The 26,454-nt window shown below is 39.0% G+C and overlaps 1 protein-coding gene across 5 annotated transcripts in view; it reads left to right on the forward strand.

Annotated features, from left to right (window-relative positions):
• GXYLT1 (glucoside xylosyltransferase 1) overlaps positions 1 to 26,454 on the forward strand; it is a 63,718-nt gene that overhangs the window by 8,708 nt on the left and 28,556 nt on the right. For 3 of the 5 annotated variants that reach the window (XM_004052970.4, XM_063694061.1, XM_063694059.1), the window contains exon 2: positions 17,317 to 17,488. In XM_004052970.4, the coding sequence (XP_004053018.1) occupies positions 17,317 to 17,488 (172 nt within the window). Of the gene's footprint in view, positions 1 to 6,346; positions 6,440 to 17,316; positions 17,489 to 26,454 lie in introns of all 5 variants that reach the window. The other 2 variants (XM_063694060.1, XM_063694058.1) reach the window with 1 other exon arrangement.

Genomic DNA, 26,454 nt, shown 5'->3' on the forward strand with positions numbered 1-26,454 from the left:
GTCATAAGTTCTCAGTGTGAATTTCTACTCTTTATCTAAATCTCCAAAACCAGTTTTTCAAAATGGGAGAATAGATATTTGGGAGTTAAAAAACTATAAACAAATTACTTCACTCCTTACAGCAATACCTAAGTGTTTTATAATTTTTTAATGGTATGCAGCATATGTATTCACTAGTGCATGTGTTCTTATATTTCCAGTAAAGAAAGAAAAACATCTTTCCTATATACTATGTGTTTTTTGACATTGAATTATGATCAGTAAATTTACCTATAACTTGATTTTTCCTATCCAATTTTGACTGCATTAAACCTTTGTGAAGTAAATCATTACCCCCCAAAGAAACCCTGTATCCAGTAACAGTAACTCCCACCTTGCACTCCTCAGTCCCCCAGTCATGAGCAACCACGAGTCTACTTTCTGTCTGCCTGTTTGGGGCATTTTACATAAAGGAATCACACAGTATGTGGCCTTTTGAATCTGGCTTTCTTTTTGGCATAATATTTCAAGGTTTATCCACTGTAGTGTGTATCACTATATTTCATTCCTTTTTATGGACAAATAATAGTCCGTTGTATGGATATACCACATTTTGCTCATTATTTGGTGGACATTTGAGTTCTTTCATACTTTTTGGCTATTATGAATAATGCTGCTCTGAGCATTCATGCACAGTTTTTCTGTGAACATGTTTTCAGTTCTCTTGACTATATACTGAGGAATTTAATTGGTGAGTCATGGTTGCACAACTCTGAATATACTAAAAACCATTGAATTACACACTTTAAAAGAGAATTATGCTTGTATTATTCTGCTTTGCTTTGTAACAACCCCATACATCTTAACAGTTTACAATAGCAAGCATTTATTTCTTGCACACATTACATGTCTATGGCTATGACTTTGCTTGATATATCTTCTCATCCTGGGATCCAAGCTAAAGGAGCAGTCCATACATTGGATATGCCTAGTCTTGTGGTAGGGGATGAGCAAGAAGCCAGATTGAACAACACAGTCCCATTTGAAGCTTCTACTTTGATGCCACAGTATCATGTCTTTTTATATTATTTTGGCCAAAGCAAGTCACTTGAATAAGGTCAAAGTCAATAAATGATGCAGGGATATATGCCTCCCCTATCAGGCAGGCAAGGCCCATGGTAATGAATAGGGTTGTATAATCCTTTTACAGTTAAATGTGGGGAGTGAATAACTGAACAGTAATACAGTCTACTACACAAATAGAGATTGCCAGTTAAGGAGAAAGAAAGACTAATTGATGCAAGAAGGTCTTTAAGGACTCCTGAGAAGAAGATGGGCAACAAGGGGAAGCATATGGAGTTGGTAATAGGTATGAGACTAGCTAAGGGGAAGACAATTAATTTATATTTCTACTAATCAGCATAGTCATGTCATTAACTGTTCTTCAGTATTCATCTGAGAATGTGAATGAACGGCTCAGTTTCAACTGAAGATTGTGCTGAAAAGGTACGGTGAAAGAAGAAGGTGGAAGTTGCAGGTATAGGAACATGAATGGATGAACCATAGGATGTAGTCTGAGTAGGGAGGGAAGTGGGTAAAGCAGGGAGCTTATACTTAGGAAGCATGTGATTGGAGGGCTGAGTGATTTCCACACATGTAATGGGATATAAATAATAAGCCTGGGCAACAAAGCAAGACTTTGTCTCTACAAAAAATTTTTTAAAAATTAGTCAGGCTTGGTGGCACATGCTTATAGTCCTAGATACTTGGGGACTGAGGCAGGACGATAGCTTGAGCCCAGGAGATTGAGGCTGTAGTGAGCTGTGTTTGTACCACTGCACTCCACCCTGAGCGACAGAGCAAGACCCTGTCTCAGAAAAAAAGAACCATAATTATTAGATCAGAGACTAGTCTGAGATGAGGTATTGGATTGCAGTTTCAGGTGATGACAGGGTCCAGGATTTGTCATTTTTTTACTTTTTCTTCTCTCTCTCTTTTTTTTCTTTTGTCAGAGAGGGTCTCACTCTGTTGCCCAGATCTGGTGTGCATTGGCATGATCACAATTCACTGTAGCCTCAAACTCGTGGGCTCAAACTATCCTCCTAACTCAGCCTCCCGAGTAACTGGGACTACAGGCACACACCATCATGCCTGGCTAATTTTTTTTTTTTATTTTTTGTAGAGATGGGGTTTCGCCGTGTTGCCCAGGCTGGTGTTGAACTCCTGGGCTCAAGCGATCCACCCACGTCGGCCTCCTAAAGTGCTGGGATTACAGGTGTGAGCCACTGTGCCCGGCCAGCATTTGCCATTTTTCACTGAAGGGAAAAGGAGGTAAGAGTTACTGGAGTTAAAGAATTGTGTAACCTGGGTGTTGGTTAGGTCTCCCACCTTGCAGTATCTGAAATGACATTCTGTTACTCCCCACTAGACAGTATGATCCATGTCCATTTTACTCACTATTGTGTTGCCAGTGTTTGGCCTGTGTAGGTAGTCATTCAGTAGAAAATTTATTGATTTACCAAATGAATGGTTAGAAGAAAGTAGGATTTGGTACTGAGACGAGGACTGTGAACCGGTTGCTAGTTTTCTGTGAGTTGGGGAGGAACCAGTAGGTTGGTAGATCAGAATGGTGTGGCATTGTGGCTCTTTTACATGGCTAGCAGTTGATGCTGGCTTTTGACTAGGAGCTCAGTGGAGGCTGTTGATCTGCATTCTCTCAAGTGGCTTCTGCGTGTGCCTTGGGCTTCTTACAACGTGAAGATCAGGTTCAAAGAGTGTTCCAAGAAATAGGATGTGGAACTCTTAAGGCAAGGGCCTGGACATTGGTACAGTATTATATTCAGTATTCTATTTGTCAAAGCAATCACAGAGCCCACTTAGATTCTGGATAAGGGGAGTTAGATCCTACTTGGTTGGTTGGTTGGTTGGTTTTTTGAGACAGAGTCTTTCTCTGTCACCCATGCTGGAGTGCAATGGCATGATCTTGGCTCACTGCAACCTCCGCCTCCTGGGTTCAAGCGATTCTCCTGCCTCAGCCTCCTGAGTAGCTGGGATTACAGGCAACCACCACCACGCCTGACTGATTTTTTTTAGTAGAGATGGGGCTTCACCATGTTGTCCAGGCCATTCTCGAACTCCTGACCTCAAGTGATCCGCCTACCTTGGCCTCCCAAAGTGCTGGGATTATGAGGCATGAACCACTGTGTGCAGCAGATCCTACTTATTAATAGAAGTGTCAGATGTGTGATCATCCTTAATCCACCATACTTGGCACCTAGTTTGGTACTAGCAGAAGTGTAGGGCTCTTGGTGTGGCTCAAAGCTTCACAAAATTTAAACTCGTTACTAAGTTGTTCAATATGTTGGTCGTGTTGAATTTAATTCTCATGTCTGTGGCTTCGTCATCTTGCATCAACTTAAAAAAAAACAAACAAAAACATTGCCCCCAAATACAGTTTAATTGTAATACTGCAAGAGGGTCTTTTGAGTTAGAAGCTCCCTGGTGGATATTTCCTGAGAACAGGGAGTTTGAGGTGTGCTCTCTAGCTCACATGGGCGTTTTCTTGAGACTAACGAAGATCAAGTAGTTTCAGCAACTTCTGCATGTTGGCAACATACACGTTAACTTTTCTAGTCAAATATTTGTAGGAAGATATTTTTGAAATATGGGGTAGTAAAGATACGAAAATGTTAATAGTGGTGGGTAATTTGTTTCTTAGGCTTTAAAAAATTTTCTAAACGGTACTTAATAAAATGTATTGATTGAAGTATTCGTAGAAACACAAATTTTCAAAATTTAATCATTTTTAAGTTGTAGTAAACAGGATTATCATAAGAGAAATGATCAGTATTGCGATAAAAAAATTTCAAGCTGACTCTAGTTATTCCTTGATACACAGTGTTTCTCATTCAGGTCTGATTTTAAGACTTATCTGGGGATATTGGTGAAAAATTCAGCTTTTTAGGCCATTTCTCTGGGGAGTCTTGATTAACTGGGTATGGGATAGGATCCTATATCTGTATTTTTAACAAGTGACCTGAGGACCAGGCAGGTTTGGAAAACAACACATAACTGATTTGTTTTGTAACTTAAAGTACAAGTTGAGGCTGCAAATGGTATTGTTGAATATATATAATTTTAATTAATTTTACAGAAAAATTGAATTTGTTTTTGAGATTTCTATTTCCATTTTTCACTGTTGTAGAGTTTGACAGGGGATATGGAATAACCTGATTAGTTATTGTCTTCGTAGAACAAAGGTACACATTAGGTGTTGATTGTAAATAAATTGTGCATTTGTTGAAATAAAGCTGTGCTATCATCTGTATCTGAAAGACGGAGATCATACCTACCTTAAAACATTTCTTGTGAGTCTAAATGGGTGTGAAAGTGCTTGAATCTGAAAATAACTCTAAGTGTTAGTTGTTATTACCATCAATGAGTCTGACTGTGTGGTATGAAATCAAAGACTTAAGAAAATACATAGCCATGCCTGAGAGGGTATAAACACAGATTTTCTAATCAAGTCGTAAGTTTTACCGATACATACACATTTTCTTCTCTTTCTGGTTCAGCCTTTTAAATGAAGATACGTAGCCTTTTGTGCTATGCTAGAATATGGTGTCCCTTTAGAGGAAAACAAAGTTATAATGTAACTTTTTTCTGTTGGTTAAGAAATTCCAACCTTGTTGTTCTTTATGCAGTGGTATACACAATTACTTAGGCAGCATTTTAAAAACCACCAGTGCCAGACAGTTTCTAGAGATTCTGATTTAATAGGTCTTGTGTGGCACCCTCTACCAGGGCTAAGAACCCCTGCCTTAGACTGTTGCCATTTGTGAGAGATGTGATCAGTTTTTTGCAAATCAGAAATTTCATAGACCATTTGATATAAGCACAGTAACTCATAATTGAGTTCATAATGAGAGAAAACAAAGCTGCATAGTGATGAGATAATGAAGTGACCTGGTTTAGTGACTCACCCTGACTTCATACATACTTTAGTACCCAGTGACTTTTAGACTATTATTTTGAAAAGAAATCACGATGAAAAACAATTTTTTTTGTAATATAAGGTGTTTTCTTTTTTCCGTTTTGGCTCCAACATGCAACCTAACAAGAAAGACCAGACTTGGTCTTCCATTTTAGCTTGTATAATATGGAACTGAGATAATGTAGATAAAGATACTAGGCTGTGAATATCAGCATGATTTTCGGGTTTTTTTGGGGCAGGGAGGGTGGTTAAAAATTTTTTTTTTGTTTGTTTGAGACAGTCTCTTTTGCTGTGTTCAGCCAGGCTGGGGTGCAGTAGCACAGTCACAGCTTATTGCAACATCAAACTCCTGGGCTCATGCCATCCTCCCACCTCAGCCTCCTGAGTAGCTGGGACTTAAGGTAAATGCCACCATGTCCAGCTAATTTTTTATTTTTAGAGACGGAGTCTTGTTATGTTGACCAGGCTAATCTTGAACTCCTAGCCTCAAGCAGTCTACCTACCTCAGCCTCCCAAAGTGCTGGGATTATAGATGTGAGCCACTGTGCCTGTCTGTGTATGTGTGTATGCATGTGTGTATATGTATGTATACATACACACAGCAGTGGGGTTGCTGGATCATATGGTAGTTCTGTTTTCAGTTTTTTGAGGAATCTCTATACTGTTTTTTTTTATAGTGGCTGTAGTAATGTATGTTCCTACCAGCAGTGTATGAGTGTTTCCTTTTCTCTTCATACCTTTGCCAGGATTTGTTTTTTGCCTTTTTGATAATAACCATTTTAACTGGGTGAGATGTTATCTCATTGTGGTTTTAATGTGCATTTCCCTGATGATTAGTGATATTGACCATTTTCATATACATCTTGGCCATTATGTTTTATTTTTCAGTTTAAAACACCATACAAGTAGTTTGGATTGAGGATTAATTTAAAAGCATTTAAAGATCTTCTTTTCCCTTTCTGCCAGCATTGGTGGCATTTTTATTATGTTTGAGGATAAGCAAATATTTTGTTTGTCCCAAAGGGATTTTGTTCTAGGGGTATATGTGTAGCCTGTGAAGAAAATTTTAGAAGACATATTTGTCTGTGTTATCTGAGGAGGGGATTTTAATATATCAGGAGACTTTCCGACGGAAACACTGTTTCCCAATCTATAGTATAGTCTACCTTCAAGGTTTTAAAGTTCTATTTAAAATAATGGTGCCCTAAGTAAGGGAGAAATCAGTTTTCCAAAATCTCTATCATAGCAATTTGGATTTACAATTTTATTTGCTTTAAAATAGAACAGTAAGTTATCGTGTTACTGAGTAAATTCCTTGTTAGTTCCAAACCAAAATACTCACACAGGACTCTTATTTCTGTCTTACTCTGTTAGGTGTAAAGATTTCTCTCTGTGTTACTGGAATCCCTATTGGATGCTGCCCTCTGATGTTTGTGGAATGAACTGCTTTTGGGAAGCGGCTTTTAGGTAGGCACTTAATATTTAATTGGTAGATCAGTGTAGATAAGGTTAGATAGTTGATAATAAAACCTTTGACTGTAATACGATGTAAAAATGTTTCTTATGATATTATACAAATAATTTATTTTCTTATTGGGTTTTCTATTTTTCCCATTTTGTAGTTGTTATTGCTATTTTTTAGTACATACTGTGTATAAATGCTTTAAATTTTCTTAGATGTTATTAAGACAAACCACTGTTCTTAAGAGAATTTATGATCTAACTTTTGGTAACAGTTGATAAAGTGATAAACTAGGATAAAAATAGGCTTCTACTGACATTTACAGATATATATATATATATATAATATGGCATTTATCTAAATTAAAGCTTGTGTACTATAGTGGATGGGGAGAACTGGAGAAGGATTATATTAGTTATTAGTAGAGAGATTGAATACTGGGGAATAGGAGGATAAAGATAAGTATTTAATGGAGGAGCAGATGGAGGAGCAGCTCCTGGCTACTTCTTCCTTTAATGTTTATTGACCTTTTAAGTTACTGACTAGTTCGGCTTTATTCGCTTCTCTGGATAATGAAGGTTTTGGGTCGCCTGACCTCTTAGGTCTCTTCCTGCTCTAATCTAGAATGAAAGAAACAGGTATTGATAAGAATAGGATAAGGCAGTGACTCTCAGACTATCTCCCTGATATAGTGGCAGAGGAGAGTGGGGCAAAGGTTTGAAATGCTCTTCCCAAGAGTAAAATTCCTTAGATGAGTATCTATTTACTGCGTCTTTATGATTCATTTGAATAGTCTAGGTTGGGTATGGTGGCTCACGCCTGTAATCTCAGCATTTTGGGAGGCTGAGGCGGGAGTATTGCTTGAGCCCGGGAGTTCAAGACCAGCCTGGGCAACAAAAGCAAGACCCTGTCTCTACAAATTTTTTTTTAAAAATTACCCAGGCGTGGTGGCATGCGCTGGCTCAGGTGGGAAGATTGCTTGAGCCGTGGAGGTTGAGGTTGCAGTGAGCTGTGATGACGCCACTGCTCTTCAGCCCAGAGCAAGACCCTGTCTCAAAAAAACAAATAAAATAAATATTAATTCTACTCATTATATTTGCCACACGCTGTGCTAGGTGGTAAGCACTGGACTCTTGGGTCAGGTTAATTGTGGCTCCATCCTTTTGGAGCTTACGTTCTGATGGGAGTTTCACACTAGTAAACCTGAAATTACAATAGAGTGTGACAAGTTGTTGCTATGATGAGTCATCTTAAAGCATCAGGGAAGACTTGGAGGGAGTGACCAGATGATGATCTGGAAATTAGCTAGTTTCAAGGACAGGAGGTGAAGTGTTTGAGATAGGAAGAACTTCATTTTTAAAAACTTTTAATTAAAAAATTTATTTTTAATTGACAATAATTCTATGTATTTATGGGGCATAAAGCGATGTTTTGGTGTCTGTGTATATGGTGGACTGATTATATCAAGCTCATTAACATGTTTATCATCTTACATATTTATCTTTTTTTTGTAATGGGCACATTTAAAACCTATTCTCTTCACAGTTCTGAAATAAACATAATTATCTGTAGACACCTTGCTGTGCAGTAGATCTTGAGAACTTATTCCTTCTGACTGGGAGTTTGTATTGTATTCTTTGGTCAACATCTTTCTGTCACATACTCTCTCCCACCCCTTCACCTCCAGTGCCTGGTAACCACCATTCTCCTCTCTGTAAGAACTGCATTGTAAGTATCTATTAATTGTACATATTTGTAAATTCTTGCATTCTCAATACAGTATGCATCCCATGAAGAACTGGTGGGGAATAGGTTCAAATCAGATAGTTTAGTTTTATCCTGTTGCTGTGGAAGAGATTGGGTGATTGAAATTTAATATGAGCCAAGTAATATTCCAACTTTTAAAAATTAACTTTTAAAGATAATCTAACCTTTCAGTTTGGTTATAATTTTGGATAATTGAAGCTTTGTATGTTTTCATTCTTATGAATATTTGCAAATGAATATAGTACTGACAAGAACCATTTTGCCTTGCCACGTAATTCCACTAGCTTGAAGCTGGGTAAACTTGAAAAGTTCAGCATACTCTTGATTTATACAACCCAGAACCTTTTGTAAATTACAGCGTGAGTAATAATAATCTTTCCTCCTTACTGACTGCAAGAGTGTCCCAGGGAAATTTACCTAGTCGGAATCCTGGACTCTCTGCTTACCATTCCTCTTGTTTTGGCTCCTCTAACTCATTTTCCTAATGCTCCCACGTATTCCGTGGAATAAATTATATGTGGATGGATACATAATGTTGTAAGCCTTGTGCCTGTAACCTAAATTTGAGACTTCAGAAGTTATATGCCTTTCCTCTGTTATACTTTCTACCCGTAATATTGCATCCATTATATCATGCTATTATATTTAAAAAAAGCAACATTTTGTGTCATATAATTATGTAAAAATTTCTCAAACTTAGTTTCTTATTTAGAACTAAGGATTCCCTCACATTTAATCACCCTATTTCAAATATGCATACAAGCCCAAATGCCATACAACTGCCAAATCATTCTTGCCCTCCATCTCAGTATCTACTTTAATACTGGTAAAGCTTCTTTGGAATCCCCCTTTACTACCACTTTTGATGTCACATTCTGCCTGGCACCAGGGGGCCCTTAGTTGGGTACCTTACTTTCCCAACTTGAATTATTTGTATAACTTTGATCAAATATTATTTGGGTGATCATATTCTCCCAATTAATTTATTATACAGTGAACATAAAATAATATAAAAACTAAAATGGCCTCAACTCCTATTACAAGTGTTTTCATCATTCATATACATCATATGCTTTTACATAGTTGTGATTCTGGTGTAGACTAATCTTGAATTTTTTTTTTTTTCCTTGAGACAGGGTTTCACTGTCTCCCAGGCTGGAGTGCAGTGGCATGATCTTGGCTCACTGCAACCGCTGCCTCCTGGGCTCAAGCGATTCTCCTGCCTCAGTCTCCTGAGCTGGGACTACAGGCATCTGCCACTGCGCCCAGCTGTTTTTGTAGAGAGGGGGTTTCACCATGTTGCTCAGGCTGTTCTCAAACTCCTGAGCTCAGGTGATCTGGCCGCCTCGGCCTCCCAAAATGCTGGAATTACAGGCATGAGCCACCGCCCCCGGCCTAATCTTGAATCCTGAGCTTAAAATTTTAATACTTTTCAGTGTAGTATGGTCTTCATATTTCTCATGTCAATGGCAACACACTATTCCATTGCCTCTCAAAGTGCTGGAATTACAGACATGAGCCACTGTGCCTGGCTTTATGTCTTTAAAACAAAATCAAAAATCCCTGCAACAGTTTGTTTTCAATCCTCTCTTTCCCTTCATCAGCAAGCTTCTTTTGAGTACCTACCTACTGGCTGGAGGGGTGTGGCTCATGCCTGTAATCCCAGCACTTTAGGAGGCCAAGGCGTGCAGATCGCCTGAGGTCAGGAGTTCGAGAACCAGCCTGGCCAACATGGTGAAACCCCGTCTCTACTAAAAATACAAAAATTAGCCAGGCATGGTGGCGCACAACTTTAGTCCAAGCTACTTGGGAGACTGAGGCACGAGAATCGCTTGAACCCGGGAGGGAGAGGTTGCAGTGAACCAATATCATACCGCTGCACTCCAGCCTGAGTGACAGAGTGAGACTCTGTCTCAAAAAAAAAAAAAAAAGTTCCTACTGGTTTTGCTTCTGGGTTTTGTTTGGTTTGTTTGTTTTTTTGAGATGGTCTCACTTTGTCGCCCAGGCTGGCGTGTACTAGCACCACCAGGGCTTACTGCTGCCTGGACCTCCTGGGCTCAAGTGATCCTCCTGCCTGAGTCCTCTAAGTAGCTGGGACTACAGGTGCATGCCACCATACCCGAATAATTTTTTTTTTAATATTAGTGAAGACAAGGTCTCGCTGTCTCACTATGTTGCCCAGGCTGGTCATGAACAACTGAGCTCAAATGATCCTGCTGCCTTGGCTTCCCAAAGTGCTGGGATTACAGGCATGAGCTACTGTGCTCAGCCTTGGTTTTACTTCTTTTAATAAAAAGAACTTCACACCTCAGCTATCTGCCACCTGACTCTTATTGTCATCACCCCACCTCTGAATTATTGTTCTGGGGCTTAATTTTATTTCTCTTACCCATTTGACACTGTTTACTACTTACTTTTTCTGTTAGCTCTGTTAGCCTCTGGCTTTTGAGACCAGACCAGTTACTCAGCTCTTTGATCTCTCTCCTCCTGGACTCCTCTAACGCTGCTTTCTAAATGATCTGCATTTCTTAGGACTCTGCTCTTTTCTCTCCCCATTCCCTGAATAGTCACAGGATAATTTGTTTAACTGATAGCTCCAATTCAGAGTTCTTTTCTGAGAGCCAGACCTGTATTTCTAGTTGCATATTGGTCATTTTTACCTTTCTGATTCAGATGCCTCACAGACTCATGTTCAAACCTGAACTCATGCTCTAGCTCCTCAGACTTTCCTTCATCTGTGTTTTGTATCATGTTTACAACGGACTTTCTCCACATGTCAGTCTACATTAACTCTTCTTGTCTCCTTTCACACTGTTGCTCCTGGCTACTTCCTTCCTTCCTTCTCCCTTAACTGTTGTACTCATCATTTCCCAAACAATTATAGTCTCCTCTCACTGCTCACTTCATCTCCCTTCTCTGTCTCCTCTTGGTTATTGTATTTACCGCATTCGTTGTGATTGTGAATCTTCATCCACTTCTAGACCGTTAACTCTGCAGGCTGATACCATATGGTGTTATCATTTAAGTCTCAAGACTAGCAAGGTGTTTGGCAACCAGTGAGAAACAAATGATTAACAGGATCATTTGTCTGGGAAGCTTTCCCCAATACCAGGTTAGATGTTTGCATTGTGAGCCTCTTTAGCAATCTCAGTTTTTTTCTATTAAAACAATTACCATGCTTTCTTATTCTTTTAAAAATCAGTCTTTTCACAACAGGCTACAAATTGTATAAGGTGAAGATTGTGGCTTTCTTGCCTACCCCAGTGCCTATATGAAAGGAGTTCAAATATTTTTTAAAAAGAATGAATTATATCACTAAATTGTGTTTTAAAAATTATATGGCTGTAAGCCTGCACCAGCATTGTGTGAGTGTACTTGGGGTCATCATAACCTTAGCATTATTGGGAATTATAATTTTATCACTTATTAAAATGATAGCATTTTGTTGATTATTTGTTGAATGTATTTCCACATTTATTTAGCTTTTTTCTTTTGTTCTGTATATCATCTATTTGATGTTGATAGTTATCTATTGAATTTTTAATGTTTATTTTATGAACTCTTAGAATAATATGTTCGGTTTTGCCATTGATTGCAAATAAGTTTCTAATTTGTTTTTTTATTTTACTTTCATTATACAAACTCTAAATTTTAGAATTATCAGAATATCAAAAATATTTTGTTTTAACGTACTAATTTTTCTATGACTTTAGTTTTTAAAAAAATCAGTTCTTTAAAATATTGAATCTTTATGGTGGGAATTGATTTTAGATTTGTGAATTCTGTGATCATAGGTGAATTTAATATTAGCTGTATTATTTTGAGTAGTTCATACCAGTTTTAAGAGATATATTTTCGCTGGTTATTTAAAATTATATTTTAGGGCTGGGCGCGGTGGCTCACGCCTGTAATCCCAGCACTTTGGGAGGCCGAGGTGGGCGGATCACGAGGTCAGGAGATCGAGACCACGGTGAAACCCCATCTCTACTAAAAATACAAAAAATTAGCCGGGCGCAGTGGCGGGCGCCTGTAGTCCCAGCTACTCGGGAGGCTGAGGCAGGAGAATGGCGTGAACCCGGGAGGCGGAGCTTGCAGTGAGCCGAGATTGCACCACTGCACTCCAGCCTGGGCGACAGAGCGAGACTCCGTCTCAAAAAAAAAAAAAAAAAAAATTATATTTTAGAAGTTAATACTTATATTTCATGTTAGATTTTTAGATTTTTTAATGCTTTATATAAAAATCCTAGCTTTTTTTTTTAAGTATTTTGTTTTGAAAGTGTTTTATATGTAACTCATGAAAGTAATTTTGCCTGGTATGATAATTTAGCACAACTTTTTTTTTTTTTTTTCTTTCTTTTAGTCCATTATGTGTTGCTGGGAACAACTCTTTTAATAGTAAGAGAAAAAGGTGTTGTTTTTCTTTTTAAGCACAAGAGGTTAAGCAAAAAAGCTTTCCATTTTGTTCAACTGCAAGTTTTTAAAGATAGCTTCATGGCAGTTCTTTTTTAGTTTTAGTAGATGGTTGTTTGAAATTTAATTGTTTAATTTGACTTTATATACTTCAATGGTAGTTTGTAGTCTATGTATCTTTTTAAATAGGGAATACTAATTTAATAATAGGCTATAAGAACACACTGGAGATTATACTGTGAAATAAAACAAAATCAAAAAAGTTATGATTCCTTTATAGCAGAAATTTACTTAAAATAAGAAGTCAATTCTTAAGACTTAGAAATTTATTAACAGTATTTGCATCTAAATTTGTTATGTAAAGCATTCTTTTTTTATGATACATCCCTACCTCCTAAATTTTTACTTTGATAAATTTCAAATATGCAAAGGTTACAAGAATAGTACAGTAAGCATACCATACATTTTTTACCTAGATATTTATTATTAACATTTTATCACTTTTCTTTTTCTGCCAAACCATTTGAGAGACAGCAGGCATTAGGACACACCCCTAAATACATAGATTCAGCATGTAACTCCTAAGAACAGGGACATACTTTAATACAGCCATAATTGTCACTTTAAGTTATTTAACACTGTTTATAGAATATATATTCCTATTCCTATTTTCTTATTTTCCTGTTAATGTCCTTTGTATCTTTTCCTCCCCATTCAGGACCCAGTCAAGGACCATATATTGCATTCAACTCAGGTTGAGTTAGTCTCCTTTATTCTAGAACTGTTCCCCAGCCTTTTTTGGGGTGAAAAGGGGTGCTGTTATTGGTATGTTTTGTGATATTTTTGTTTTTGTTTTGCAGAATGTCCCTTAATTTTGATTTGCCGACTGTCTACTTATTATTAGATTCAGGATTTTTGGCAGGATTACTGCATGGGATATTGTGTTCTTCTTTGGGCATGCTATCAGGAGACATTTGATGCCTTAAGTTTTAATATTATTAAGTTTGATCACATGGTTAAGGTGATGTTCTTGCATTTCTACACTGTAACAGTGCTTTTATCTCCTTTATAATATATGGGGGAAATACTTTGTTAGTATGTAGTTGTAGCATCCACTGATTATTTTTGTCCAGATTATCTGTTACAATGGTGATTGCAAAATAGTGAATTTTATCATTCTCTCATTTCTTCTGCATTTATTGGTTGGTATTCATCTTTAAAAAAAGAAGAGTTCCCTCTCCTTACCCCTTTATTTAATATCATTTTTTGACTGATGTGTTCACTTTTTATTTATTTTTTTGAAAGAGTCTCGCTGTGTTGCCCAGACTGTAGTGCAATGGCATGATCCCAGGTCACTGTAACCTCTGCCTCCTGGGTTCATGCAATTCTCCTGTCTCAGCCTCTCGAATAGCTGGGACTACAGGTGTGTGCCACCATGCCCGGCTAATTATTGTATTTTTAATAGAGACGGGGTTTCGCCATGTTGGCCAGCCTGGTCTCAAACTCTTGACCTCAAATGATTCACCCACCTCGGCCTCCCAAAGTGCTGGGATTACAGGTGTGAGCCACCATGCCCGGCCAGGGTTCACTTTGTAAATTTAATACACTATCATTCATTACTGTCATACTTTTCATACTCAGGTTATGCCAGCTTTAACCATGGGAACCCTCAGATATTATCGTTGAATCATCTGAAAAATTTCTTCTAATCGTATATCTGTAGAAAAATAGGCTTGACTTTAAAATCTCCTCTTCTATATTTCTTTAAATCCAGATGGACTTTTCTCTTGTTCATATTGTGACCAAAAGAAAGATCTTTGTAGACCCTGGCAAGATTCCGCCATTCAATTGGGGCCAACATTATTTGAATGACTGCTTTCCTGTAACTGCTTAGAAGGTTTTAGTTATCACTTCCTATCATATAGAAGCTTACTTTAGATTTTTTTCCAGTTGCAATTGATTTTCCTGTCTTTTGGGTCTAGGGGTAGGGTGGTTGTCAGAGACATCTTTTAACCGTGTTTTTTGTGGTCAGTTTAGGAGTTGAGCCTGTACTGTATATAATACTTTCACTAAAAAGGATCCCAAACAGAAGAGGAAATGTGATGTAGTTGACAGTACTCCTGTAGAAATTGGTGAAAGGAGTGCTGGCAGTGTGACCAAAATAATCCTTGCTGAAATACCTGGGAGGAGTTCCTGAGACTGATTTTTAGAGGGATTTTTTTTTTTCCTTGAGAAACATTTGGGTATATTATTATTTAAGACACCGCCCAGCACCCAGGCTGGAGTGCAGTGTGGCATGCTCACAGCTCACTGCAACGTCGGACTCCTGGACTCGAGCAACCCTCCTACCTCAGCCTTTAAGTAGCTAGGAGTACAGGCGTGCATCACCACACCCAGCTAGTTTTTTTGTGTGTGTGGATACTGGGTCTTGCTGTGTTACCCAGGTTGGTCTCAAACTCTGGGCCTCAAGCGGTCCTCTCGACTTGGCCTCCCAAAGTACTGGAATTACAGGTGTTAGCCACCATGCCCGGCCTTGAGGCTAATGTTTCTTTAGGTTTAATATACTTCTTGTCTGTGTATATAGCTGATGCTCTACAAAACAGCATATGACTATTATGCCTTACTTTTAAAATCTTCTCTTGGCCTTTGACTTTGGGGCAAGATCTAGCTATGGGCCAGTAAAGCAATCCGAGCCTATTATTGATTCTTAAATCATGATGCTGTAATGAGAAGTAGGATCTGGAGGCAGTTACTGGAAAGATGAGGTAATTTAGAATTCTCTAAAAATTGTCATGTCTTGATTGCCTAGTTTTTAACTTGTCATTGTGGCTTCCACTGTTTTTGAGATGAACTGGATTCATGTCCCCTCTTTATAGATGTAGAAAGAGTAGAAAGTCTCCCCTCCATCATTAGTTTCAGTGTTATGAACTGATGGGCTCAGCACAAAGGAGGGCAAAGGACAGAGGGTACAAACAAGGGAAGAGACATTGCTTCTTTCTAATTACAGTCAACAGAAAATAATAGAGAGCTTTAGAAAGACCCAAACTGGCCAGGTGCGCTGGCTCATGCCTGTAATCCCAGCACTTTGGGAGGCTGAGGTGGGAGGATCCCTTGAGGCCAGGAGTTCGAGACTAGCCTGGGCAACATAGTGAGACCCCATCTCTACAAAAAAAAAAAAAAATTAGTTGGACATGGTGGTTGCACATCTGTGGTCCCAGCTGCTTGGGAGGCTGAGATGGGAAGATGGCTTGAGCCTGGGAGGTTGAGGCTGCAGTGAGCTATGAATGCACCACTGTACTCCATCATGGGTGATAGAGTGAGACCCTATCTCTAAAAAGAAGGAAAAAAAAGTAAAAAGACCGAAGCTAATGCTAACACCAGACGTGAAAGAAGTGGCACAGCAGAAGCAAGAGGTATTAAAGGTTACTTAAGCCTGTTGGTATCCACTGCTGCACTGTGTTAGAAGTAGATTCTAAAGACATACTAGTGTTTGACTAGCATGTTTTAGACCATCTTAGAAGTGTTTACATCTTCCTAGATATTTGGTAAATGGGAATGAATGTGTGTTATTAATGTGAAGGACATTTTTTCTTGTAGTCAGCATGGTTTAAGATTTAATACTGAAATATTTATGGATGAAATTATGACTGGGTTTGCTTTACAGTGAACTGTTGGTTGGTGAGAGGTGGTATGGAGAGAGGTTTCATATGAAGTAAGAATGTTTTTAAGGGTTTTTTTTTTAATAACAATGTTTTTAAAAAATTGAATGAAAGACCTTCAAATCCATCTTTCTCAGTGGGTTCCTTGAGAGAGTTAAGCTCTGATTTCCTAAGGCATCTAATGTGAGTAATGAATTAATTTATTTACTGGCAGCCACAATGGTGCTAGTTATGTATTCTGGGAGAATTGAGAAAGTAGTCATTTTTTGTGTGTTCTGTAGTTTGAAAGGAGGAAAATTGGTGAGAAGAGCTGGTTGAGAGTGTGGAAATACGTGATTGATTCAACATTTTTAAAATGTTTTGTAATTTGATGTTTGCCCTTTTCTTATTTTTTAAATAAATACATTATTTTTTTCGAGACAGGATCTTGCTCTGTCTGGAGTAAAGTGGCACAATTACAGCTCACTGCAGCTTCTGTCTTCTGGGCTCAAAATATCCTCCCATGTCAGCCTCCTGAGTAGCCGGGGCTACAGGTGCATGCCACCACTCCTGGCTAATTTTTGTATTTTTTGTAGGGATGGGATCTCGGTATGTTGCCTAGGCTGGTCTTGAACTCCTGGACTGAAGTGACCCTGCTGCCTTGGTCTCTCAAAGCTCTGGGATTACAGACTTGGCCTAGTTTGTTTTATAAATAAAAATTTTGAACTTCAGTTTTTCTTTCTTTCTTTCTTTTTTTTCCTTCCCTCCCTCCCTTTCCCTTTGCCTTTCCCTTTCTCTTTCTTCTGTTTCTGTCCTTTCTTTCTTCTCTGTCTTCCACAGGGTCTGGCTCTGTTGCCCAGGCTGGAGTATAGTGATGCAGTCATAGCTTACTGCAGCATTGAACTCTTGGTTTCAAGTGATCCTCCTGCCTTAGCTTCCCGTGTAGCTGGGACTGCAGGCATGAGTCACAACATCTGGCCTTGAGCTTCACTTTTTGAGCATGATGAAAGTACACGTTGTAAACATATACTAAAACTGTTGAAAAATGTGGTTTTCTTTCCTATTAGGTATAGTCTGAAAATACAGCCTGTTGAGAAAATGCATCTAGCTGTAGTTGCCTGTGGTGAAAGACTGGAAGAAACTATGACCATGTTGAAGTCAGCTATCATTTTCAGCATCAAACCTCTTCAATTCCATATTTTTGCTGAAGATCAGCTACATCATAGCTTTAAAGGCAGAGTAAGTATTTGAGACATAGTCAAGGTTGTAGAGTTGAATATTTAATAATATACTATAATAGAATGTTCTCGTAATAGTCTGTTCACATTGCTAGAAATAACTACCTGAGACTTGGTAATTTATAAAGAAAAGTTTAATTGACTCACAGTTCAGCATTGCTGGAGAGGCCTCAGGAAACTTAGAATCATGGCAGAAGGCAAAGGGGGAAGTAAGGCATGTCTTACATGGCAGCAGAAGAGAGACAGAGAGAAAGAGAAAGAAGACCACACTTTTAAACTATCAGACCTCATGAGAACTGATGGTTATCACAAGAACAGTAAGGGGGAAACGGCCCCCATGATCGAGTCATCTCCCACTAGGTCCCTCCCTTGACACGTGGGAATTACAATTTGAGATGAGATTTGAGTGGCAACACAGAGCCAAACCATATCAGTTGTTTTATTTCTTAATTGCACAAAAATATTTATTCTGTAACACTGCCCTTGTAAGTGGGGAGTGCTCCTTGAACCACTTCCATCTGAGTCCAGATCTAAGGTGAAAGAGGAAGGTTCATTTTTGAACAGCAGTGGGCTACTTAAAAGTAAGTTCTTTGTCAAAAATGGAGGTTTTATTTTAGTGACTCTAGTTCCAGGATGTTTAGTCATAGGACTAAGAAATCCTATGATTTATTTTGTCCATATCCTTTCCTTGGGAGTGCCTTAATCAGAGCTTATATAAAGGTTTTAATCCTGTTTTGAGAGGAGAGAATTCTTGATTAATAATATGGCGGGAAGTGGCTTCTGGTTCTGATAAGAAAGTTATTTATTTTGGTTTTGTATTAGTTAAAATCAATTTGGCAGCAGTGGCAGAAAACCCAAAAATAACAGTGGCTTAAACAGGATTGAAGTTTATTTCTCTCTCCCATAAAAGTAGGTAGTCTGGATTATATGGCAATTCTTTATCTTCAGATGCTCTGGCTTCGTCTTACTGTGGCTGAGCCATCTTTAACATGAGACTTCTGCTTCATGGTCCATGATGACTACTCAGACTCCAACCATTGCACCCATATTCTATTCAGAGAGGTAGTGAAGAAGGGCAGTATCCTTAAGGGTACTTTCTAGAAGTCATTGTGACATTTCTGCCAGTATCCCATTGGTCATATGACCATGAATTTAGTCATATGACCATGCCTAGCTGTTACAGTGGAATATATACTTTTTAATCAGGTCAGCCTTGTAACTTCCTTAACAACAACAAAAACAAAATATTATTGTACAATAAGAGAACAGATAGAGGCAGAAGAACATATAAGAAAAAGAAAACTCACCTGAAATCTCACTACCTTTTGTTCTGAGATGGTGGTAAAGGTGATGCTAATGATCATTCATATTTTCTCTTTCCTCCCTCTCTGTTGTCTGTTTACATCTATCCACTTAATTAAGCTTTTAAATTCATTTGGATTTTTATGCTTGGTCTATGTAAAAAATATATTTGATGTTTTTTCAGGTTAAATCAGTTCATTTTGCACGTCAAGTGCAAAAATACTAATTATGAGCTCAGATCTTTTAGTTTTCTGCCAAAAACGTTTATACTTTTTGGCAGAAAACTAAAAGGTATAAAAGTTTTCTTACTGTTTTAAGTGGTATATGAAAGTATACCTTCTTACTTACTGTTTAAAAATATTTTTAGTATCTGTATTTTTGTTCGATAATTTTATGTTCTTGATCTCTATACCTGGATTTTTTTTTAAATTTTATTACTATTATACTTAAAGTTTTAGGGTACATGTGCATGATATGCAGGTTTGTTACATATGTATACATGTGCCATTCTGGTATGCTGCACCCATTAACTCATCATTTAGCATTAGGTATGTCTCCTAATGCTATCCCTCCCCTCTCCCCCAACCCCACTACAGTCCCCGATGTGTGATGTTCCCCTTCCTGTGTCCATGTGTTCTCATTGTTCAATTCCCACCTATGAGTGAGAACATGTGGTGTTTGGTTTTTTGTCCTTGCGATAGTTTGCTGAGAATGATGGTTTCCAGCTTCATCCATGTCCCTACAAAGGACATGAACTCATGATTTTTTATGGCTGCATAGTATTCCATGGTGTATATATGCCACATTTTCTTAATCCAGTCTATCATTGTTGGACATTTAGGTTGGTTCCAAGTCTTTGCTCTTGTGAATAGTGCCACAATAAACATACATGTGCATGTGTCTTTATAGCAGCATGATTTATAATCCTTTAGGTATATACCCAGTAATGGGATGGCTGGGTCAAATGGTATTTCTAGTTCTAGATCCCTGAGGAATCACCACAATGACTTCCACAATGGTTGAACTAGTTTACAGTCCCACCAACAGTGTAAAAGTGTTCCTATTTCTCCACATCCTCTCCAGCACCTGTTGTTTCCTGACTTTTTAATGATCGCCATTCTAACTGGTGTGAGATGGTATCTCATTGTGGTTTTGATTTGCATTTCTCTGATGGCCAGTGATGATGAGCATTTTTTCATGTGTTTTTTGTCTGCATAAATGTCTTCTTTTGAGAAGTGTCTGTTCATATCCTTCACCCACTTGTTGATGGGGTTGTTTTTTTCTTGTAAATTTGTTTTGAGTTCATTGTAGATTCTGGATATTAGCCCTTTGTCAGATGAGTAGGTTGCAAAAATTTTCTCCCATTCTGTAGGTTGCCTGTTCACTCTGATGGTATTTTCTTTTGCTGTGCAGAAGCTCTTTAGTTTAATTAGACCCCATTTGTCAATTTTGGCTTTTGTTGCCATTGCTTTTGATGTTTTAGACATGAAGTCCTTGCCCGTGCCTATGTCCTGAATGGTATTGCCTAGGTTTTCTTCTAGGGTTTTTATGGTTTTAGGTCTAACATTTAAGTCTTTAATCCATCTTGAATTAATTTTTGTATAAGGTGTAAGGAAGGGATCCAGTTTCAGCTTTCTACATATGGCTAGCCAGTTTTCCCAGCACCATTTATTAAATAGGGAATCCTTTCCCCATTGCTTGTTTTTCTCAGGTTTGTCAAAGATCAGATAGTTATAGATATGCGGCATTATTTCTGAGGGCTCTGTTCTGTTCCATTGGTCTATATCTCTGTTTTGGTACCAGTACCATGCTGTTTCGGTTACTGTAGCCTTGTAGTATAGTTTGAAGTCAGGTAGCGTGATGCCTCCAGCTTTGTTCTTTTGGCTTAGGATTGACTTGGCGATGCAGGCTCTTTTTTGGTTCCATATGAACTTTAAAGTAGTTTTTTCCAATTCTGTGAAGAAAGTCATTGGTAGCTTGATGGGGATGGCATTGAATCTATAAATTACCTTGGGCAGTATGGCCATTTTCATGATATTGATTCTTCCTACCCATGAGCATGGAATGTTCTTCCATTTGTTTGTATCCTCTTTTATTTCATTGAGCAGTGGTTTGTAGTTCTCCTTGAAGAGGTCCTTCACATGCCTTGTAAGTTGGATTCCTAGGTATTTTCTTCTCTTTGAAGCAATTGTGAATGGGAGTTCACTCATGATTTGGCTCTCTGTTTGTCTGTTATTGGTATATAAGAATCCTTGTGATTTTTGCACATTGATTTTGTATCCTGAGAATTTGCTGAAGTTGCTTATCAGCTTGAGGAGTTTTTGGGCTGAGACAATGGGGTTTTCTAGATGTACAATCATGTCATCTGCAAACAGGGACAATTTGACTTCCTCTTTTCCTTTTTTTTTTTATTATACTTTAAGTTTTAGGGTACATGTGCACATTGTGCAGGTTAGTTACATATGTATACATGTGCCATGCTGGTGCGCTGCACCCACTAACTCGTCATCTAGCATTAGGTATATCTCCCAGTGCTATCCCTCCCCCCTCCCCCCACCCCACCACAGTCCCCAGAGTGTGATATTCCCCTTCCTGTGTCCATGTTATCTCATTGTTCAATTCCCACCTATGAGTGAGAATATGCACCTCTTTTCCTAATTGAATGCCCTTTATTTCCTTCTCCTGCCTGATTGCCTTGGCCAGAACATCCAACACTATGTTGAATAGGAGTGGTGAGAGAGGGCATCCCTGTCTTGTGCCAGTTTTCAAAGGGAATGCTTCCAGTTTTTGCCCATTCAGTATGATATTGGCTGTGGGTTTGTCATAGAGAGCTCTTATTATTTTGAGATACGTCCCATCAATACCTAATTTATTGAGAGTTTTTAGCATGAAGCGTTGTTGAATTTTGTCAAAAGCCTTTTCTGCATCTATTGAGATAATCATGTGGTTTTTGTCTGGTTCTGTTTATATGCTGGATTACATTTATTGATTTCCATATGTTGAACCAGCCTTGCATCCCAGGGATGAAGCCCACTTGATCATGGTGGATAAGCTTTTTGATGTGCTGCTGGATTCGGTTTGCCAGTATTTTATTGAGGATTTTTGCATCGATGTTCATCAAGGATATTGGTCTAAAATTCTCTTTTTTGGTTGTGTCTCTGCCAGGCTTTGGTATCAGGTTGATGCTGGCCTCATAAGATGAGTTAGGGAGGATTCCTTCTTTTTCTGTTGATTGGAATAGTTTCAGAAGGAATGGTACCAGCTCCTCTTTGTACCTCTGGTAGAATTTGGCTGTGCATCCATCTGGTCCTGGACTTTTTTTGGTTGGTAAGCTATTGATTATTACCTCAATTTCAGAGCCTGTTATTGGTCTATTCAGAGATTCAACTTCTTCCTGGTTTAGTCTTGGGAGGATGTATGTGTCAAGGAATTTATCCATTTCTTCTAGATTTTCTAGTTTATTTGCATAGAGGTCTTTATAGTATTCTCTGATGGTAGTTTGTATTTCTGTGGGATCAGTGGTGATATCCCCTTTATCATGTTTTATTGCGTCTATTTGATTCTTCTCTCTTTTCTTCTTTGTTAGTCTTGCTAGCGGTCTATCAATTTTGTTCATCTTTTCAAAAAACCAGCTCCTGGATTCATTAATCTTTTGAAGTGTTTTTTGTGTCTCTATTTCCTTCAGTTCTGTTCTGATCTTTGTTATTTCTTGCCTTCTGCTAGGTTTTGAATGTCTTTGCTCTTGCTTTTCTAGCTCTTTTAATTGTGATGTTAAGGTGTCAATTTTAGATCTTTCCTGCTTTCTCTTGTGGGCATTTAGTGCTATAAATTTCCCTCTACACACTGCTTTGAATGTGTCCCAGAGATTCTGGTATGTTGTGTCTTTGTTCTCGTTGGTTTCAAAGAACATGTTTATTTCTGCCTTCATTTCATTATTTACCTAGTAGTCATTCAGGAGCAGGTAGTTCAGTTTCCATGTAGTTGAGCGGTTTTGAGTGAGTTTCTTAATCCTGAGTTCTAGTTTGATTGCACTGTGGTCTGAGAGACAGTTTGTTATAATTTCTGTTATTTTACATTTGCTGAGGAGTGCTTTACTTCCAACTATGTGGTCAATTTTGGAGTAGGTGTGGTGTGGTGCTGAAAAGAATGTATATTGTGTTGATTTGGGGTGGAGAGTTCTGTAGATGTCTATTAGGTCTGCTTGGTGCAGAGCTGAGTTCAATTCCTCGGTATCCTTGTTAACTTTCTGTCTCGTTGATCTGTCTAATGTTGACAGTGGGGTGTTAAAGTCTCCCATTATTATTGTGTGGGAGTCTAAGTCTCTTTGTAGGTCACTCAGGACTTGCTTTATGAATCTGGGTGCTCCTGTATTGGGTGCATATATATTTAGGATAGTGAGCTCTTCTTGTTGAATTGATCCCTTTACCATTATGTAATGGCCTTCTTTGTCTCTTTTGATCTTTGTTGGTTTAAAGTCTGTTTTATCAGAGACTAGGATTGCAACCCCTGCCTTTTTTTGTTTTCCATTTGCTTGGTAGATCTTTCTCCATCCCTTTATTTTGAGCCTATGTGTGTCTCTGCCCGTGAGATGGGTTTCCTGAATACAGCACACTGATGGGTCTTGACTCTTTATCCAATTTGCCAGTCTGTGTCTTTTAATTGGAGCATTTAGCCCATTTACATTTAAGGTTAATATTGTTATGTGTGAATCTGATCCTGTCATTATGATGTTAGCTAGTTATTTTGCTCGTTAGTTGATGTAGTTTCTTCCTAGCCTTGATGGTCTTTACAATTTGGCATGTTTTTGCAGTGGCTGGTACCGGTTGTTCCTTTCCATGTTTAGTGCTTCCTTCAGGAGCTCTTTTAGGGAAGGCCTGGTGGTGACAAAATCTCTCAGCATTTGCTTGTCTGTAAAGTATTTTATTTCTCCTTCAGTTATGAAGCTTAGTTTGGCTGGATATGAAATTCCGGGTTGAAAATTCTTTTCTTTAAGAATATTGAATGTTGGTCCCCACTCTCTTCTGGCTTGTAGAGTTTCTGCCGAGAGATCCGCCCTTAGTCTGATGGGCTTCCCTTTGTGGGTAACCCGACCTTTCTCTCTGGCTGCCCTTAACATTTTTTCCTTCATTTCAACTTTGGTGAATCTGACAATTATGTGTCTTGGAGTTGCTCTTCTCGAGGAGTATCTTTGTGGCGTTCTCTGTATTTCCTGAATCTGAATGTTGGCCTGCCTTGCTAGATTGGGGAAGTTCTCCTGGATAATATCCTGCAGAGTGTTTTCCAGCTTGGTTCCATTCTCTCCGTCACTTTCAGGTACACCAATCAGACGTAGATTTGGTCTTTTCACATAGTCCCATATTTCTTGGAGGCTGTGTTCGTTTCTTTTTATCTTTTTTCTCTAAACTTCTCTTCTCGCTTCATTTCATTCGTTTCGTCTTCCATCACTGATACCCTTTCTTCCAGTTGGTCGCATCGGCTACTGAGGCTTCTGCATTTGTCACATAGCTCTCATGCCTTGGTTTTCAGCTCCATCAGGTCCTTTAAGGACTTCTCTGCATTGGTTATTCTATTTATCCATTCATCTAATTTTTTTCAAAGCTTTTAACTTCTTTGCCATTGGTTCGAATTTCCTCCTGTAGCTCGGAGTAGTTTGATCTTCTGAAGCCTTCTTCTCTCAACTTGTCAAAGTCATTCTCCGTCTAGCTTTGTTCCATTGCTGGTGAGGAGCTGCGTTCCTTTGGAGGAGGAGAGGAGCTGTGATTTTTAGAGTTTCCAGTTTTTCTGCTCTGTTTTTTTCCCCATCTTTGTGGTTTTATCTACCTTTGGTCTTTGATGATGGTGATGTACAGAGGGGTTTTTAGTGTGGATGTCCTTTCTGTTTGTTAGTTTTCCTTCTACCATACAGGACCCTCAGCTGCAGGTCCGTTGGAATTTGGAGTTTGCTAGAGGTCCACTCCAGACCCTGTTTGCCTGGGTATCAGCAGCGGTGGCTGCAGAACAGCAGATATTGGTGAACCGCAAATGCTGCTGCCTGATGGTTCCTTTGGAAGTTTTGTCTCAGAGGAGTACCTGGCCGTGTGAGGTGTCAGTCCGCCCCTACAGTGGGGTGCCTCCCAGCTAGGCTACTCGGGGGTCAGGGACCCACTTGAGGAGGCAGTCTGCCCGTTCTCACATCTTAAGCCGCGTGCTGGGAGAACCACTACTCTCTTCAAAGCAGTCAGAGAGGGACATTGAAGTCTGCAGAGGTTACTGCTGTCTTTTTGTTTGTCTGTGCCCTGCCCCCAGAGGTGGAGCCCACAGAGGCAGGGAGGCCTCCTTGAGCTGTGGTGGGCTCCACCCAGTTCGAGCTTCCTGGCCACTTTGTTTACCTAATCAAACAACTAACTCGGCAATGGCAGGCGCCCCTCCCCCAGCCTGGCTGTCGCCTCGCAGTTTGATCTCGGACTGCTGTGCTAGCAATGAGCCAGACTCCGTGGGCATAGGAGCCTCTGAGCCAGGTGAGGGATATAATCTCCTGGTGTGCTGTTTTTTAAGCCCATTGGAAAAGCGCAGTGTTAGGGTGGGAGTGACCCGATTTTCCAAGTGCTGTCTGTCACCCCTTTCTTTGACTAGGAAAGGGAATTCCCTGACCCCTTGCGCTTCCTGGGTGAGGCGATGCCTCGCCCTGCTTCGGCTCACGCATGGTGTGCTGCACCCACTGTCCTGCACCTACTGTCTGGCACTCCCCAGTGAGATGAACCCACTACCTCAGATGGAAATGCAGAAATCACCCGTCTTCTGCATTGCTGACGCTGGGAGCTGTCGACCAAAGCTGTTCCTATTCGGCCATCTTGGCTCCTCCCTGGATTGTTTTTTAAAATATTGAGGAATTAATCTTGTCCTAGGGGTTAAGAGAATAGTAATAGACTGCTGCCAATTTTGGAAATCTTTGAAAATATAATAGGAAAGTAAAACATTTATTGCATTATCTTAGGTGCAGCCTCTGTGTTGTGTTTACACCTGGCTGAATTATTGTTTGTGTAACATATACTATATTTTTGAACTTAGTTTTCCTTTGACTATAATAATCACTGAGAATGTTTGGTTTTGCTTTTGATGAAAGAATATCAGATATTTTATGGAACATGCTTTTAGTACATGAAAGAGCACTATTATATGTTAAATGAAAGTGACTAAGATTTTATTTTGAAGTTGGTATTGAAAAGATCTTTAAGTGATTTATAAGTGGAGCAGGGAAATGACAGTGCTAGTATTTTACAATAATTAGTAGATAGCTGGTTGTGGTGGCATGCACCTGTAGTCCCAGCTACTTGGGAGGCCTGAGGTGGGAGGATCACCCAAGCCTGGGAAGTCAAGGCTGCAGTGAACCATAATCATGTTACTGCACTTCAGCCCAGTCTGGGTGACAGAGTGAGACCTTGTCTCAAAACAATAATAAAATAAAATAATCAGAGACACCAAAGCAGAGTGTTGGAAGTAAAGGCATTCCCTTAAACTATATTGGAAGATATTAGTGTTTTAGAAATGACTTAAACACTATCATAATTCAAAAGAGATCTTATTCAGCCTGTACATAAACTACTTAGTTTTTCCCCCCCATAGATTGTTTCTTAATGCTCCTCAGGAAATTTGAATCAGTAATTCTGTTGAAATAAGAATGAGAGA

Source organism: Gorilla gorilla, chromosome 10 (assembly GCF_029281585.2).
Source record: "Gorilla gorilla gorilla isolate KB3781 chromosome 10, NHGRI_mGorGor1-v2.1_pri, whole genome shotgun sequence".
Taxonomy (NCBI): domain Eukaryota; kingdom Metazoa; phylum Chordata; class Mammalia; order Primates; family Hominidae; genus Gorilla; species Gorilla gorilla.